This window comes from Amblyraja radiata, chromosome 26, assembly GCF_010909765.2.
Source record: "Amblyraja radiata isolate CabotCenter1 chromosome 26, sAmbRad1.1.pri, whole genome shotgun sequence".
Classification (NCBI taxonomy): Eukaryota; Metazoa; Chordata; class Chondrichthyes; order Rajiformes; family Rajidae; genus Amblyraja; species Amblyraja radiata.
In genome coordinates, this window is record NC_045981.1 from 28,875,273 (window position 1) to 28,894,201 (window position 18,929).

Genomic DNA, 18,929 nt, shown 5'->3' on the forward strand with positions numbered 1-18,929 from the left:
CAGCTTCTTCCCAGCAACCATCAGGCTCGAACCTCAACACTAACCTCGGCAACCATGATCTTCTATGGACGGTGTCTTTGGGACGGCAGGTGGCACAATGGGCTAAGTGTTCGGCTGGCAACCGGAAGGTAGCCGGTTCGAATCCCGCTTGGAGTGCATACTGTCGTTGTGTCCTTGGGCAAGACACTTCACCCACCTTTGCCTGTGTGTGAATGTGTGTGAGTGATTGGTGGTGGTCGGAGGGGCCGTAGGCGCAGATTGGCAGCCACGCTTCCGTCAGTCTGCCCCAGGGCAGCTGTGGCTACAGAAGTAGATTACCACCACCGAGTGTGACTGAGGAGTGAATGAATAATGCGATGTAAAGCGCCTTGAGTATTAGAAAGGCGCTATATAAATCCCATCCATTATTATTATTATTTGGTTGGACTGTGCTTGGGTTTTTCAGTATTATGGTTACGTAGTATTATTTATTAATTTATTATAGTACATTTATCTGTGAGATATTTGAAGGCCTTATTAAATACCTGTGGGATATTAAAGGGGGAGTTTAAAGGCCTGTTAATGCTGCAGCAAGTAAGAACTCCGTTGTTCTGTTGCCGGTGCATATGACAATGAAACACTCTGGACTCATGTGTGGTTCGCTTTGCTGGAAACCTTTCATACCTTAGTTATCTACCTCATAAAACTGAGCACATCAAACAGAATTGAATGAATGATGGGCAATGATGGAAGAAATTCTGGAAATAAGAAAAATGAATAGTTTGTAAATATGTTTATCCCAAGAACATATACATTGGGGAAGCAAGGTGGGAAAAGAGGCCAACATAGTGAAGGAAACTTAAGGATGCCAGGAGAGTCAAGAAATAGATTTATCATATTTTCAGATCCCACGGCATAATTAAAGTTGAAATAAACATTGCAGGTCGTAAAGGGCAATAAAGTTAATCCTGAGAAAATATATTTTTTCAAACAAATAAGAGGAATATTTTAAAATTAATTAAGGGGAAAGTTAAAGGTTACTCAGAGAGAGCAAGCAAGGATAAATGATTAAAAGAAACATTGATAACTGATCAATTATTTCAAGAATGTAATACCACGTGTAACCATTGAAACACAGAATACAAGAGACAGGATGCTGCGAATCTCTGAAACACTCTGGTTTCTATCAGAGCGTTTCACACGGTGTAATGTTAAGGCCTTGAATAAACTAACTTGAGAATTTCACCACTGCTCTATAAAATGTCTGTTCCTATGAGCCATAATTAAGAGGACAACTGGTCCTCGCGTGAAAGGGTACAGGTTAAACACAAAATCCCCCCCCCCCCCCCACAACAGACACAGTTTAATTTCCCCTGAAATCATACTTTTAATTTGAAGTTTCCTCACCTTTTAAATCGAAGAAGTAGGAGATCCTGTTTGCAAACATGGCGTGCTGGCACCCCGTCATGCTGTACCCCAGCAGCTCCTCCGGGTCTCTGCTGAAGGCTTCGGCCGCTTCAGAACCACTCACTCCAATCCATACCCCAGTGTTGCTCCCCCGCAGTGAGCTGGGGTTTATCCCTGTGGGACAGATGCAAACAATCCAGCTCACCTGGACAGGCTCCAGACAAAGAGACGCACCCAGACAGACAGAGGCAGACACACACGCACACAGACATACACACAGACCAGCCAAACTCGTTCATGCCACATCTAACCTAGCTCCATTTGCACATATCCCTTTAAACCTTTCCTATCCATGTACCCGTCCAAATCTATATAATTAAAAGTCTCATCTTGACCACTTCCTGTCTGCGCTGTATATTGATTTTAGAAAAAACGTTACCCTGTATCGTTGTAATTTTTGTCCATCTTACTCACAGTCCTCCTCCGCTGAGCCAGCCCCGAGGATTTTACCCATCGATGAAAAATAAAAAAGTTATGAGTGTTTAAAAAACATTGAGATCAGCTTATTGGTCCTCTTGCCTGTCAATACCCGCGATGAAGGGGGGGGGGGGGGACTATAAAACCCCGGATGCCTGGACGCGAGTCAGTCACTCTGCAAGATCGCAAGGGAGAGGCCGCGACTGTCATTCTAAGCTGTGAATCAACTGAACTGTGAGTCTGCAATGTACTTGCAAAAAATGATTTGTAAGCCCTTAATGACAATGCCATGAGTTGTTTGGCCTGCTGCTCTGCCTGTGCTTGAAACTGCAATGCTTTATTAGATCCAACTGTGTTTGGAAGGAATAAATGGTTTATTAAGTCCGACTGTGTTTGGAAGGAATAAATGCTGTATTAGGCCCGACTGTGTTTAGTCCAAAAGTCCCGTTCATTTCGTGACTTCCGGTTAGTGGACATGTCGCCCTGATTGCGTAAGTTTTGGTGAGTGCAGAGGTCACGCTGATTGCGTAATTTCCAGTAAGTGCAGAGGTCGCGCTGATTGCCGAAGTGTCGCTGACTGCGGAAGCCCTACAGTAGAGAGGCCGCGCTCAGCTGTGTGATTAAATTCAAGAAAGTTTACAGAGAGAGAGTGTGTGTGTGTGTGTGTGTGTGGTGGACGGAGCAAAGGTAGGTGTGTGTGTGTGTGTGTGTGTGTGTGTGTGTGTGTGTGTGCGAGAGTGTGTGTGTGAGTGCATGGGTGCATGGGTGTGTGCGAGTGCGTGTGTGATTTCACCTTTGATTCACATCTCCGTGAAAACCGGACGCCGAAACGTCCCCCCCCCACCCCAGTTCTTCAAAAGGCGCAGAAAGAACAAGCAATTTCTGCAGATTCCGAAGTCACCGGCACCCACGAGCTTTGGAAGAACTTTGTCTTCGCGGCCTGCGCAGCGAGTGAAGTCACGGCCCTCTCCCCGCTGCTAACCGCTCCTACCCTGCTCCGCCCCCCTGCTGCTAACCGCTCCGGGTTTCCAGAGAGTCGGGCTATATATATATATCTATATCTATATCTATATCTATATCTATATCTATATCTATATCTATATCTATATCTATATCTATATCTATATCTATATCTATATATATATATATACTCTCTCTCTCTCTCTGCTTTTCACAGCCCACTCACTCACCCGGCTCACCACCACCTCTCCCCTCCCCCTCCTATCTCCCCACCTTGTCTCTCCCCTACCCCTCCTCCTCTCTCCCCACTCCTTTACTCTCTCTCTCTCCCCCCTCTATCTCTCTTCCCTCTACTCTCTCCTCCTACCCCCCTCCCCCTCTCTGCCCCTCCTATCTCCCCCCGTTCCCCTCCCCCCCCCTTCCCTCCTCTCTCCCACTCAGGCCCCCCCCCCAACCCCCTCCCTCAGTTTCCTGTGTGTGTGGGGGGTGGTTAGTGTGTGTGGGATGCCGCAGCCCCCACCCGCACCCCCACCCCCGCGTTGAGGGGACGGGACCTAACAGGTCCCCCTTGGTCTAGTGTCTTTGAAATCTTGCTATTGGACCTGCCTCAACTACCTCCTCTGGCAGCTCACTCCACATATCCACCACCCGATGTGACAATGTTGCTCCACAGGTTACTATTAAATATTTCCCCTCTCATCTTAAAGCTAGGCCCTCTAGTTCTCGATTCCCCTACCATGGGTAAAAAAAAAACCCAAAATGCATTCACCCTATCCATCAACTTTGTGATTTTGTACACATCTGTAAGATCACCCCACAGCCTCCTGCTCTGAGGAATGAAGTCAAATGAACATTTTCATTGCACCAGTGTGGAATGCATAAATGCCAGTAATGCAACGGAATCGCAACAGGACAAATGCTACATCTTGCTGCAAGTTGGTTTCAAGGTATAAATCAGTCTCTCACTGCAAAGCACGAGTTCTAGATGTTCCCGATGTTGGGGGGAGTCCAGAAGCAGGGGCCACAGTTTAAGAAGAAGGGGTCGGCCATTGTGAAAGGAGATGAGGAAAAACGTTTTCACCCAGAGAGTTGTGAATCTGTGGAATTCGCTGCCTCAGAAGGCAGTGGAGGCCAATTCTTTGGATGCTTTCAAGAGAGAGTTAGATAGAGCTCTTAAAGATAGTGGTGTCAGGGGATATGGTGAGAAGGCAGGAACGGGGTACTGAATATGGATGATCAGCCATGATCACTGTGAATGGCGGTGCTGTCTCGAAGGGCCGAATGGCCTACTCCTGCACCTATTGTCTATTATCTGCCCTACTTCGGGCTTAGCAACAGGATGAGATGAGTTTCTGATGACTGTCACTATAAAAGCCACAAACCATGTGTGTTGATGGGTGCTGTTTAAGTGTTGTTATTGTATCTGCCTCAACTCCCTCCTCTGGTACTTGTGCAGCCACAGAAGACATTCTTCATCGAACATTACAGGGATACCTACCTCCATCTACAATTGCCTCATAGGTGGTCTCCAGTAGGACCCGGAGCTGGGGGTCCATTGTGTGCGCTTGCTTGGGGTGGACACCAAAGAAGGAAGCATCAAACTTGCTGATATCCTTCAGTTTGCCATTTCTGTGAGGGAGCCCATATAATCCTGGTGAGAAAAGTCACGTTAAAATCATTTGCTGATAACTGTACAGTGTGGTGTTGGCAAGGTCGCTTGGATAGACATTAAACCTGTCAGCTGGCAGTTGCTTGTAATAAAATCCATGCCATGCCTCAACGAAATGCATGGAGTTATCACAGCTCTCGTCAGTCTATCCCACAAACAATGCAATTATTTTTTACTGGGTTCTTATCATTGACTTATTGCTGTTCATGGAAATGATGGGATCAGAGTTATACAGCAAAGAAATTGACCCTCTCGCCCACCATATCAATGAAAGGAATGAATACCGATCACGGCCATGCTGGCTCTTGTACACCAATAATGGAATGGCTCGTGCAGAACTGGTGTAGAAAGGCCAGCATGGCCATGATGGACCAAAGTCCCACTGACAACAATCTACAACAACTGCATTTGGCCTGTATTTTTTGATGCTGTGCCTATTTAAAATGTGTTCAAATAAGTTTTAAACATAGTAATTATCAACTGCGTTGCTATTACACACTTCAGAATACTCTGATAGTTATGAAGTACTTTGAGACGATTTTGAAAACAACAAATTTAATTAGTGCCTTTCCAGCCAAACAATTATTATTTTTTTAATTGAACATTAGAGCAAGAGCAGTATAACATAGGAACAAGCCCTATGGCCCACAATGTCCAAGCCGAACATAACACCAACATAAATTAATCTAATTTGCCAACACAAGATCGATATCCCTCCATATCCTTATCACCACCATCATCTCTGCACCACCACCACAGGCAGCATATTCCAGGCACTCACCACTGAGTGGAAAAACTTTTAAAACTTTGGTCAGTCATGTCCTTAAAATATACCATCTCTCCTGCCAATTGGGCCGTGGGAACTTAAAGCATCTACATGAACCTTTGTCAAGAAACCTTTGGCTGGATATTGATTAAATTCCTCATTCAAGAGGCATCACCTTCAACAATGCACTCCAAGTCTTGGCAACGTTTACAACTCCAAAGAGTGCTGGCCTGCATGAAAGTGTGTTACAAAAGTTGCCAAACAGACGCATTGTTATAATAACTAGAAAGTCAATTGTTTCTTCAAAATAGAGGAATATTTTGAGACCTCTAAGGCTATGTTCAGACTATAATTTAAATTATTGGGAAGGCACAAATATTTCACCGCTGCAGTTCAGAATGTGTCTGTGATTTGATTCTTGAACATAAATATATATTCAAAAAGATTTGCGAAAGGATTTCAGTATAGGAGCAGGGAGGTTCTGCTGCAGTTGTACAGGGGCTTGGTGAGACCACACCTGGAGTATTGCGTACAGTTTTGGTCTCCTAATCTGAGGAAATCCATTCTTGCCATAGAGGGAGTACAGAGAAGGTTCACCAGACTGATTCCTGGGATGGCAGGACTTTCATATGAAGAAAGACTGGATAGACTCGGCTTGTACTCGCTAGAATTTAGAAGATTGAGGGGGGATCTTATAGAAACTTACAAAATTCTTAAGGGGTTGGACAGGCTAGATGCAGGAAGATTGTTCCCGATATTGGGGAAGTCCAGAACACAGGGTCACAGCTTAAGGATAAGGGGGAAGTCTTTTAGGACCGAGATGAGAAAAAAAAAATTCACACAGAGAGTGATGAATCTGTGGAATTTTCTGCCACAGAAGGTAGTTGAGGCCAGTTCATTGGCTATATTTAAGAGGGAGTTAGATGTGGCCCTTGTGGCTAAAGGGATCATGGGGTATGGAGAGAAGGCAGGTACGGGATATTGAGTTGGATAATCAGCCATGATCATATTGAATGGCGGTGCAGGCTCGAAGGGCCGAATGGCCTACTCCTGCACCTATTTTCTATGTTTCAATGTTTCTATTCCTGCTCACGGCTTATACTGCAATTTAAAGGTGTGGATCTAAACAATTTATACTGCTGTTACAAGAACTTTCCCCTCTCTGACTGCAGAACCCATTATTCAAAAATTGCTGGAACAAGAATCAATATTTTATTTTAAAGCAAATTATTCTGCAGCTTAAGGATAAACAGCCTTCTCAACCATCAAAAATCATTATTTATATTTATCTCTGACTTTCTGCTCCCTTATTTATGTTTTAATATTATGAATATAATATTGGACGAGTATAACATCCCACCAAAGCACACTGTTGAACAAAATTCACCAAGAGGCACTGAACCATGAATTACACAGTTGCTGTGTAAGAAGGAACAGCAGATGCTGGTTTAAAGATAGACACAAAAAGCTGGAGTAACTCAGCCAGACAGGCAGCATCCCTGGAGAGAAGGAATGGGTGACGTTTCTGATCGAGACCCTGAAGAAGGGTCTCGACCCGAAACGTCACCCATTCCTTCTCTCCAGAGATGCTTCCCTGTCCCACTGAGTGACTCCAGCTTTTGTATGTCTATTACACAGTTGCGGTCGGCCCCGAGAACATGCTTCCTGCATCTTCTACAACAGCCATTGCACACATGAGTGAGAGGGATGAAGATCACAGTTTCCATTCCCTCGTTACCCACCTGGTTTCCACCGCCTGTCATCGTCTGTCACCATGTCAATGCCGTTGACGAGGTTATTCCAAAACTCCTGCAGGTTGTCAGACTCCGGCAGCCTACCGGCGATGCCTGCTATCACTATTTCCTCCATTCTGCTTCTTCTCAACCTGCAATCAAAGACATTAAGAAAGAATGAACAAGATGGGGCACTTGGGTCAGCATGGAAGAGTTGGGCCAAAGAGTCTGCTTCCATGCTGCATGGCTCTCTGTCTAACCTGGCACTTGTGCCAGAACATGAGGAACTGTACTTCACATTCCACTATTCAACAGGACAACGGCAAGAACATTGCATTCCCCAATTCAAGATAACTTCTAACTCATTCTCATATACACTATGGTGCGTACATACATACACACACACACACTTTTCCCCCCTTACCCTCCATCACACTTGTTTCTTCTCCACCAGTCCTCCCACTCGATCCCCTTCCTTCTCTCTTCCCCCACCCACCCCCCCCCCCCGGCCCAAAACCACAGGATACACCTTAAAAGATGTTATCACGGATAAAGCATTCATGGGCACCAGTTTCTGAAACATCTAAATTTGTACGTCTATCTTTGCAAATGTAAATTATATATGCTAAACATAAAAGAAAAATGATTATGTAACATTAAAACAGACTGCTAAATATCCTCAAGTGTATCCAATCCTTTAGAGGATTGAAATTATTTATTGAGAAACTCAAAATCTCGCTGTTTGTGTATAATTTACAGTATTTGCCATTTGTAATTATGAATGAAAATAGCATCTGAAATGATGAATTACACGTCAGTTCTTAATCATCTACCAAAGTACACAGCAACATTTAGCTGCAGTGGTTTTCAATTTCCAACGTTGCATCAGTCAGAATCAGGTGCACACATGCCAAAGACTGATTTGCAAAGTAGTTTGCCGACCAGCAATCCCTGTGCACTAATATTATCCTACACACTAGGGACAATTTACAATTTTTACTGAAGCCAATTAACCTACAAACCTGTACTTCTGTGGCGTGTCGGCAGAAACCGGAGCACCCGGAGAAAACCCACACTTCATGGGGAGAATGTTACAGATGGCACCCATTGTTAGGATCAAATCCGGGTCTCTGGCACTATAAAGGCAGCAACTATACCGGCGCGACAATGGGCCGCCCACTATTTAAACCCCTAGTAGATTCTGAACTAACTTTAAATAACCTAACTTGTCTTTTATGTCCATTAATGATCTAAGATTGAATTTTGGCATACTTATAAACTACTTTGCAAATCATTCTTTGGCATATGAGCACCTGATTCTGACTGATGCAACGTTGGAAATTGAGATGAAACAAATGGAGCACCAGTCCCTTCTGCAAGATAACATCCTTGGATTTAAAAAGCTGGATACATTTATCCCTCTTCCTGGCATGGCTCCTCTGAACCTCCCTGTGTCTCAATAATACCTTGATACCAACAGTTTCTTTAACAAACCAACATCAAACTCTGGGACACAAAATACTGGAGTAACTCAGCGGGCCAGGCAGCATCTCTGGAGAACATGGATAGGTGACATTTTGGGTCTGGACCCTTCTTCATGTGGATAAATGTGAGGTTATCCACTTTGGTAGCAAAAACAGGAAGGCACATTATTATCTAAATGGTGTCAAGTTGGGAAAAGTGGAATTACAATGGGATCTGGGGGTCCTTGTTCATCAATCAATGAAAGTAAGCATGCAGGTACAGCAGGCAGTGTAGAAAGCGAATGGCATATTGGCTTTCATGATAAGAGTATAGGAGCAGAGGTCCTTCTGCAGTTGTATAGGGCCCTAGTGAGACAACACCTGGAGTATTGTATGCAGTTTTGTTTCCCTAATTTGAGGAAGGACATCCTTGCTATTGAGGGAGTGCAGCATAGGTTTACAAGGTTAATTCCCGGGATGGCGGGACTGTCATATGCTGAGAGAATGGAGCGGCTGGGCTTGTACACTCTGGAGTTTAGAAGGATGAGAGGGAATCTTATTGAAACATATAAGGTTATTAAGGGCTTGGACATGCTAGAGGCAGGAAACATACTCCTGATGTTGGGGGAGTCCAGAACCAGGGGCCACTGGTTTGAGAATAAGGGGCAAGCCATTTAGAACGGAGATGAGGAAACACTTTTTCGCACAGAGAGTTGTGAGTCTGTGGAATTCTCTGCTTCAGAGGGCGGTGGAGGCCGGTTCTCTGGATACTTTCAAGAGAGAGCTAGATAGGGCTCTTAATAATAGCAGAGTCAGGAGATATGGGAAGAAGGCAGGAATGGGGTACTGAATGGGGATGATCAGCCATGATCGTATTGAATGGCGGTGCTGGCTCTAAGGGCCGAATGGCCTACTCCAGCACCTATTGTCTATTATCTATTCAGTTCAGATCCAAAATGTCACATATCCACGTTCGCCAGAGATGCTGCACTTAATGTTTTCAAGAAGAATGTCTGAAGAAGGGTTTCGGCCCGAAACGTTGCCTATCTCCATCGCTCCATAGATGCTGCTACACCCGCTGAGTTTCTTCAGCATTTTTGTGTACCTACATTTAATGTTCTAGTTTGTAAACCAGCATCTGCAGTGTCTTGTTTCTACAGCCAAACTCAGGGAGCTGGGTCACTGCTCCTCACTATGCAACTGGAGCCTAGATCTCTTCATCAGTAGACCTCCATCAATGGAGATTGCCAACAACACCTCCTTGGGAATTGAACTGGTTTGCATGTAAGAGCCCTTGGCTACTTCCGCCTTCCATGTCCCAGCCTCTATTGTTACCCACCTGACCACATTCACCCTGCCTCACCTGCATCCACCCATCACAGATCAACTCTCACCCCAGCCTCCTCACCTCTTTATACGAGCTATCTCCTCCTCACTCCAGCAGTTCAGAGAAAGGGTCTCAACCCAAAACATTGTCTGTTTGTTTCCATCCAGAGGCGCTGTCTGACCCACTGAGTTCCTCCAGTTGTTGGCTTTTTGCTCCAGATTCCAGCATCAGCAGCTTTTTTTGTGTCTCATTGGTCAAAATTAGCAGCAAGGGTAACATCAACTAACTCGGCACGGACAAGGGACTGAACCTTTCACTATGCGGACTCCAATACATCAGTGAGATATTATCCCAAGTCATAGTCATGGAGTTGTACAGCACAGAACATGCCCTTCAACCAACTTGTCCATGCCAACCAAGTTGGCTTTCTGGGCTAGTCCCTTTTGCCTGTATTTGGACAACAGCCTTCCTATCCAGAAACTGTCCAAGTACAGCCAGTGATTAGTTATTGTTAACTGCAAAATAACTTCCATGTTCCATTTAGCTCAAAGTTTCCTTAACAGAGGTAGATCTAAAATAAAGTCTCATCACCTCTACCTATACCCGCCCCACAAAATGCTACGATTCATAAAACTAAAAGAAAGAAAAATTGCAAGATTGAGAATGAAACAGAGGAGAGTGGGCGACTCGAAGCTTCCCTTCAGTCTTGCTCTGAAGACTTGCATCACAGATACCGTCACAGACATACCACAGCATCAGTATCTCTGTGGGGACCAACTGTAGCACTACCTTCTTAAATGTTACACATTAGGGTCACAGACGATACAAAACCAGCATCAACCAGGAGACACGCTCAGAAACACCATGCATTTTCATTTCCCCGCTCCACACCGTTTACATTCTGTTTCAGTGACACCATACAGAAAATCATAATGATTAGCAAAACTTTTCTAATAGAGAATAAACGCCATCCAGCTTGTTATTTTTGCCCATCTCCAAGGGGCGATCCATGGCCATTTTAACTATTTCCTTTTGGTGATTAGTATTTAATCTGTTCTCTTCCCCATTCAGACAATACATTCAGAGTCATAACAACTAGCAGCATCAACATGAGGTTTCTCATCATCTTGCTTCTGGTTCTTTAGACAATGTGTTAGATTAATATGTATCAGTTTAAAAGGCCTGCATAATATGATCAATATTGGAGATTGATGGTGAAGTTATTTCACTTTTGTCTTTTCAACTCTGGCCTTTGCTCAACCATCTTCCAATCAAACCCCTCTCACCAGTATCCATCTATCACTTGCCTGGCTTTGTCCCACCCCCACCTCTCTTCCAGTTTTCTCTTCCCACCACAATCAGCCTGAAGATGTGTCCTGGCCCAAAACCTCATGGCCTCCACAGATAACTCCTTCATGTCATTCCAGCAGTTTGTGTTCTTTTTCTAAAAGATAAGATAATTCTTTGTTGTCTCCCTACTGAAATCCCACTCTATTTTGGTCCTCTCTCTCTCTACTCAAAGTTGGGCTGAGGTTCTACAGCACCGGTAACCTGCTCTGCTCAGAAAACAAGTTTTTGTTAGATTTGGTCGGCCATTCGTAACATCAACAGAGGCACAGCGTAAGAATTTATCTATTACCATTCCAGTCACATCCAACAGTTCTAACCTCCTGTTGTTAGTCGACTGTCCCAGGTGTGCTCTCTCTGCTGAGACAGTTGGATTAGTTTAATCTACTGCTTTATCACTGATTACTTGCTGGTAGAATGCCAAGAGCACCCTGAGACAGCATGTTCCCAGCATGTCCATGATCATCGACCTTCACTACCCACAGGCCAGGGACTCGAGACAGGAACTACAGAGCACCCTCCATGAAGAAGAATGGTCTCGACCCGAAACGCCACCGCCTGTCCCGCTGAGTTACTCCAGCTTTTTGTGTCTAGCCTCCGTGATGGCTTGGTTGACAAACTTCACGTTAAGTGTAGCTTAATAAAATTACGAATAGGTTTAATGAGGATTATTGAACCATGGATTTATCTTAAACAGGCCAATGCATTGTTACTTTGTACCTATTTTAAATCCTCCATCTGCAAAATAACACTACTGAGATTTTCTTTTCAAATATAGGAAAATCATAAAAGGTAAATTAATAAGACATTGCAAATCAAAGAATGAAATGCCGCCCAGACCCTGATTTTTTTGGGGCTGCCTCTAAGGTGCTTTCGGCAATTTTAGCAGTTTTAGATCATAGAACGGCACAGCATAGAAGCAGGCCTCTCGGCCCACAATGTCCGTGCTAGACTCCTCGACCTGTACATGATCCATATCCCTCCATATCTTGCATATCTTTTTTTTTTTAAGTTTAGATTAGAAATACAGTGCTCACCGAGTCCGAGCTATCCAGTGATCCCCTTATGCGAGCACTATCCGACACACTAAGGACAATTTACAATTTTTACCAAAGCCAAATTAACCTACAAACCTATACGTCTTTGTAGGAAACCCGAGCACCCGGAGAAAACCCACTCAGTCTCAGGGAGAAGGTACAAGCTTCATACAAACACCACCCGTAGTTAGGATCAATCCCAGGTCTGTGGCACAGCAAAGCAGCAACTCTACCGCTGCACCACTGTGCCGCCCTTCAATATCTATGCGTCTATCTAAATGCTCCATAGCCCCTGGCAGCACATTCCACTAACCACTGTCTGCAATAAAACAACATGCCACACATCCTCTTTGAACTTTGCCCCTCTCACCTTAAAGCTCAGCCCTATAGATTGTAACATTTTACCCAGGGGAAAAAGGGTTCTGACCGTCCACCCTATCTATGCCTATCATCATTTTATACCCATCTTTTGCATCTCCCCTCAACCTTGGACTTCTCTTGCCCATTAAGTCATTACCACGAATGAAAAACAAAATATGATTTCCCATCATGTGGACGGCACAGTGCACTCGCAGCGCCAGAGATCCTGGTTCGATCCTGACCTCCGTCGCTGTCTGTGGGGAGTTTGCATGTTCTCCCTGTGACGATGCGGGTTTCCTCCGGGTGCACCGCTTTCCTCTCACATCCCAAAGACGTGCGGGTTTGTAGATTAATTGGGCTCTGTAAATTGCCTCTAGTGTGTAGGGAATGGATGAGAAAGTGGGATAGCATAGAGCTAGTGTAAACGGGCGATCGATGGTCAGCATGGATTTGTGGGCTGAAGGGCCTGTTTCCACGCTGTATCTTTCAATCAATCATTTTGCCATTGGCTCCTTCGACAAAGAATTAAATGAAAATGTATCCGTTTAAAGGACCTGTGTTACATGATCAATACATGTTGTGCATATTGCTTGTAAAAACTCTCTTCTAAAGAGAGCAAACATTGCAAGAATACTGACAACTCTCTTTGAAGTGACTGCTCTGGAAGTCAGAGCTGAGCAGTGGCAGAAATGAAGCAATGGTCGATGGAGAGAAAGCTTGGCTTTCACCTTGCCTGTACTCCTATTACTGACTGCATCAGTAACAAATCGTGCAATGTCCTTCACTGCGGCCCCAGCTCCTGCTGCATTCTAATGTCATTGCATTGTACATAATTGGACTGAATTGTGCTTTGATTCCAGACTCACTGAAACCATTCAGAGGAACTTTTCCTGGCTCTTACTAACTGTCTGTTGTGTGTGGAGAGAGATCACCAGTGTTCACAAAACCCTGAGCTGAGCATTTCTATTGTATAGCAAATGCAGTCTGTCACCCTCATATTTAAAGGTTCTCAAAGCTTTTCTTACTGCAAATGCAACACAATGAACGTTCAGTATTATGTTGCAGTTCTTTACTACACATTCAGTTTTATGCTGGGCTTTTTATAGGTAAAGCAGAAAGCTTTGCTCTAAATCCTTGAAGAGCTGCTATTTAAAATCCGATCAAGATTCCTCTGCTAAGTATTGATACTGCAGATACAATGCAAAACTCTAAATCATTGTGTAACCAATACAACCCCAACATTATTTGCTCGAAGGATTATGCAAGACTGAAGGGAATGTCATCCACAGTGGATTACATATAAATTCCCATTCCCTGAAGGAATGGGAAGAGTTTCCTGCACTGCTCTTATTGCTGTAACAATTTTGATATTCTTTGACTTCTTATCTCTGTGGTATCGCATGGATCCAAGCTCATTTTGGCCCCAACCTGAAATGTGCCGGTAAATGTATCTATTAAAGAACACTTCTTAATGACACCGATTTAAATATTGTAACTTTCACAGCCGAAACCAATTTTAGATTTTACTGCCAAGTACATATCAGAACACAGAACAATGAAGCCCAGGAACAGGCCATTCGGCCCACAATGTCTGTGCCGGACAGGATGCCAAGATCAATTCTTATCTGCGTGCACATGATCCCTCCATATCCATGTGTCTACCCAAATGCCATGGCAGCATAGGGGTACAGCGGTAGAGTTGCTGCCTTACAGCACCAGAGACCCGGGTTCCATCCTGACTACGGGCGCATGTCTGTACGGAGTTTGTACGTTCTCCCCGTGACCTCCGTGGGTTTTCTCCGAGATCTTCGGTTTCCTCCCACATTCCAAAGACGTATAGGTTTGTAGGTTAATTGGCTTGCTATAAATGTAAAATTATCCCTTAATGTGCGGGTATCACTGGTCGGTGCCGAAGGGCCTGTTTCCGCGCTGTATCTCTAAAACTAAAAAAACTAAAATCACTATCGTATCTGCCTCCACCACAAGCCCAGCAACTCCATCCAGGCATCCGCTACTCTCTGTGTAAAGAACTTGCCCCGTACATTTCCTTTAAGCTTTACCCGTCTCATCTTAAAGTTAATTCCTTTAGCATTCAATATTTCCTTGCTGGGAAAAAAGTTCTGACCGACAACCATTTCTATGCCTCTCATAATTTTATGTACTTCTATCACCGCGGTCTCCCAGCGACCGCCGGCATTCTTTCCGTTAACCTTGGTCTCTCTAGATACTGGTTCTGAATCTATGATCTCAAAGTGCCCTATGTATCTCTCTCTCTCCGTGGCACATTACAGCACCTCGCTCCACCTTACATCCCATACATATGCATATACAATGGAGTTCCAGGAGTCAGGCACAGTGACACAGCTGGTTAAGTCGCTGCCACACAGCGCCAGAGGGCCAGGTTTGATCCCAACCTCGGGTGCTGTCTGCGCCCAAGATGCGGTGTTCCATACTAGGACGTCCGAGATGTCTTCATTCTTTAGGGAACTGGGGTTCCCCTCTCCCATCATAGATGATGCCTTCACTCCTGTCTCCTTGGTACCCCGCAGCTCTGCTCTTGCTGCAGCTCGTCGCAACAGAGACACTTACAGCCCAGTGGTATGAATATTGATTCCTCTCACTTCAGGTAGCCCCAGCATTCCCTCTCTCTCTCTCTCTCTATATATATATATATATATCCCTCCCCCACCCAAGTCACACTGGCTTATCATTTTCACCCTATAAAGCTAACAATGACCTGTTACCTTCATCATCTTTGCCGTTATGCATATCTTTCATTCATTGTTATCTCTCCACATCATTGTCTATATCTCTTGTCTCCCTTATCCCTAACCAGTCTGAAGAAGGGACTCGACTCGTAGCGTCACCGATTCCTTCTCTCCAGCTGCCTGTCCCACCGAGTTACTCCAGCTTTTTGTGTCTATGTTCGGTTTAAACCTGCATCTACAGTTCCTTCTTACACGTGTTTCCCCTTTCTCTCACTACATTCCTGGAAACAGCAGATCAAAAATGATCACCAATCCCCCTTTCTCTCCAGATTGTGCATGTTAAGTTGTAAACACCACAGCCTCATGTTCATGTTGACTTCTTGCTTCTAACCAAAATAGCCTGTAGCACGAAGCATTTACTCATTCCCCTAGCTCTGTCAATCCTAGCTCCTCTGTCCATTTCTGGACTATACATTGTCCCTGTCACACACATTGCATTTTCAATGGTCTTGGGAATTGCTATTCAACAGACTGAGTTGCTCAACTGCTCCCTTGTATCTACATCATGGTTGTGGTAGAACGATGACTTCCTTACTCACCCCATTTGCTTCCAGGGTACAATCCAAAACATTTCTCATTCATGGCACTTCTCTCCAGAGTGTAGCTCACACATTAGGCTTTGACCACGTCGAGATCTACCCTACCCTAGCAGCCAATTCTTTCCAATCATCGCAGAGGTAAAAGGAAGCTCCTAAACACATCTACAAACCACACTCCACCTAATTGCTGCACTCTTATCTCCAACAACACGTTTTCATCTCCAGGGTAGTGATCATCAACTGAAGAAGTTCAGATGCTGCTCCCTCTGTCTCTACACCAGAACTCCATGGATCACCTCCTTTCCAGCTTCCTCTGCCCAAGTTGAACTAATTCACAACATCACTGCAGCCTTGACACCAGTCTCACTTAAACTCACATTGTGGAGGAGCCATCTTGGGGAACGGCTGCTAACCAGCAGCCGTCCGTTTAATTCTTTTCTTTTTGAAGTTTTTAGTAAGTCTTGTTCTTCGTCTGTTGGAGAAATGGACTTCTTAATGTGGGGGGAAGGGGGTAATTATACTTCTAGGTCCCTACCTGGTCGGTGAGGCAGCTTTTTCTCCGGGCTGCCCCGTCGACCCGTCCTCGTGGCCTACCAACGGGCGTGGAGCGCCGTTTCCTGGCGGGGACCGCCCAGCACCTCGGCTTCGTTGGCGGCACAGCGCTGGAGCGCTATCGCGGAGTGGAGCGGGCAAGCCTGGGTCGCCGCGCTGGATCGACGCGCTGGAGCTCCGGTGAGCTGTGACCGCCGAGATCAACACCTCCGGGCTGCGGGTCTGCGGAGCGGAGGGCGCCGACTCAAACATCGGGAGCCTGGGAGCTCCAACCCGGCGCGGCCTTGTCGGCTTCGGAAGCCGCGGTCCCCAGCTAGGAAGCGGCCGTTCCAGGTAGCCCAGCCGCTGTGAGACGCTCCTGACGCCGGGGCAACACCACCCGGCCAGAACGGCCAGGAACATCGGGCCTCCGTAGAGGCAATAGCGGTGGCCTCAATAGGCCTGACTTTGGGTGTACTGGGGATGGGGACTGGACATTGTGGTAACCATTGTGGGGGGATGATTTTTTTGTGTGTAAGTAAACATGTTAGTCTGTGTCCAAGATGGCTGTCGGAAGGGAGAGTGAACGCTGGCGCGCTTTAGCTGCCGCTGCTCTCTCTTCACATTGTGTTTTTTGATTTTTTGTCTTTGGAGCGATTTCTGTCTTTAATTTGTGTATTGGTGATGTCCTTATTATTCTTTTTACTCCGACTATATGTTTTTTTCTCTTCTGTTAATTTCTGTAAGGTGTCCTTGAGACTTTGAAAGGCGCCCGAAAATAAAATTTATTATTATTATTATTAAATATATGTGTAGGATTGAACTGCCGACACTGTTTTTTTTTTTAAAACAGAAGATACACAAAATGCTGGAGTAACTCAGCAGGTCAGGCAGCGTCTCTGGAGACAAATAGGTGACGTTTCGGGTCTGAAGAAGGGACCTATTCTTCTTTACTCCAGAGATGCTGCCTGACCCACCGAGATACTTCAGCACTTTTTTGTTTTGTAAATTCACTTAAATTCCTTCCCAGCTGTCCAGATGACACATATAATATTTTCCTCGCTGAGGGTCAACATGATCCCACATTGTTTGCGACACACAACTAACCCGCTAATGTTTACACCTGGCCAGTGAAACCTCTTCGCACATGTACTCCTGTACTCACCAATTGCCATCCTCAAATGATCCAAGATGGAAATGTATGGACTGTAGGCAGAAGGGGATACAGCAAGTGGCGGGTTTCTTATGTTCCCGATGAATCTGCAATTGGGTTTGAATCAAGAGCTCCATCGATTGAATCTTACCCCGCAATATTGAGGCGAGGATCGCGCACCAATGACGGCATGCTGCACACTTCCTGTTTTATGGCATGCCCCCATATTGTCAGTATCGGATTAAATCTGCGGAAATCAGATCGAGCACGGAACATTTTTTAATCTTCCTGTGTCGAGTGTGTTTATGTCGGGACCTGGGAGCGACAGACTTTGCATATATACCCCTGCCCGAGCTAGTTGAGTCAGAAACCCGCAAACACAGCATATTGTAATTCATTCCACCACCTTGCCAGGGAATTACAACATGTCGCCCATCCTAATATCCGCAACGTGGATCCACCTCGCAGCCTGGTACGTGGACTCCCTCTCTCCCTCACACACACACAATACACGCGCCATCACTCCAGGATTCATCACCCACCCCTGGCTGATTGTTCCACAATAAACCCCAGCGTTTAAAAAGCAGGTTTCTTTCATTTGGTGTGCGCCAATGACAAAATACACCAGGGTTGCTGGGAAAATGGCAGCGCTGTTAGGCTGTAACATCATCGCCAGAGATAGGAGCTGGCCGGCAGAGTTTACAAGACATCCAAATAACCCTGTGAATTAAAGTGCATGGTGCTGGATTTTTTTGCGGGGGGGCCCCAAGACTACAGCATCTGCGGTTTATTCTGCCTGCAATGCTGTGAATTTTAACTCATTTAGAAAGAAGCCTTCATGCCGGCTGCCCAGGATTAGTGCGGACTCTCGCCGCGCCGAGCTTTATTACATGTGGCGTTTCTAATGGAATCCTTTCCTCGGGTGAACAACAATGGTGCAACCCAATACTCGCTCACAAAACAGAAAGAGCAGTCATACCTGTGCTGCGGTTTCCTTCGATTCCTCGCCTATTCTCTGCCTTGGCACCGTATTCACTGATGTTAGATAATATATGTAATAAATGTATTATCTTTGCAGTGCGCCGCTTCGGCTACCGCTTCTGTAGCTGGGCGGTGCTTCACTAGATTATTTAAATGACTAATTCGCCGGCGCGACACGCCACATGGTCTGACAGATTGGGTTTGCAGACAATCCAATGAGAAGCGAGGCAGGGCTGGACCAAAGCCTCATGAGATGATGCTCAGGCCTCTCCCAACCCCCGACAAGGCGCAGGCTCCGCGAGGTTACTAAAGTTCACGGCTCTGTTGGTAAAGTCGCCAGGCCGGCACCTCAAACCCTTCCCCTCCCCCTCCCTCCCTCAAACCCTCCCTCAAACCCCGGCTGCAAGTACAAATTAAGCCATTGCAAGTATA

At 45.4% G+C, this 18,929-nt stretch overlaps 1 protein-coding gene across 1 annotated transcript in view; it reads right to left on the reverse strand.

Annotated features, from left to right (window-relative positions):
- Positions 1-18,639, reverse strand: part of fasn (fatty acid synthase) — a 94,867-nt gene extending 76,228 nt beyond the window's left edge. Inside the window, exons 1-4 of the mRNA XM_033044574.1 lie at positions 18,496-18,639; positions 7,001-7,143; positions 4,322-4,474; positions 1,387-1,560 (exon numbers count right to left, since the gene is read on the reverse strand). Of these exons, the coding sequence (XP_032900465.1) occupies positions 1,387-1,560; positions 4,322-4,474; positions 7,001-7,127 (454 nt within the window). The 5' untranslated portion in view covers positions 7,128-7,143; positions 18,496-18,639. The remainder of the gene's footprint in view (positions 1-1,386; positions 1,561-4,321; positions 4,475-7,000; positions 7,144-18,495) is intronic.
- Positions 18,640-18,929: the final 290 nt, after the last annotated feature.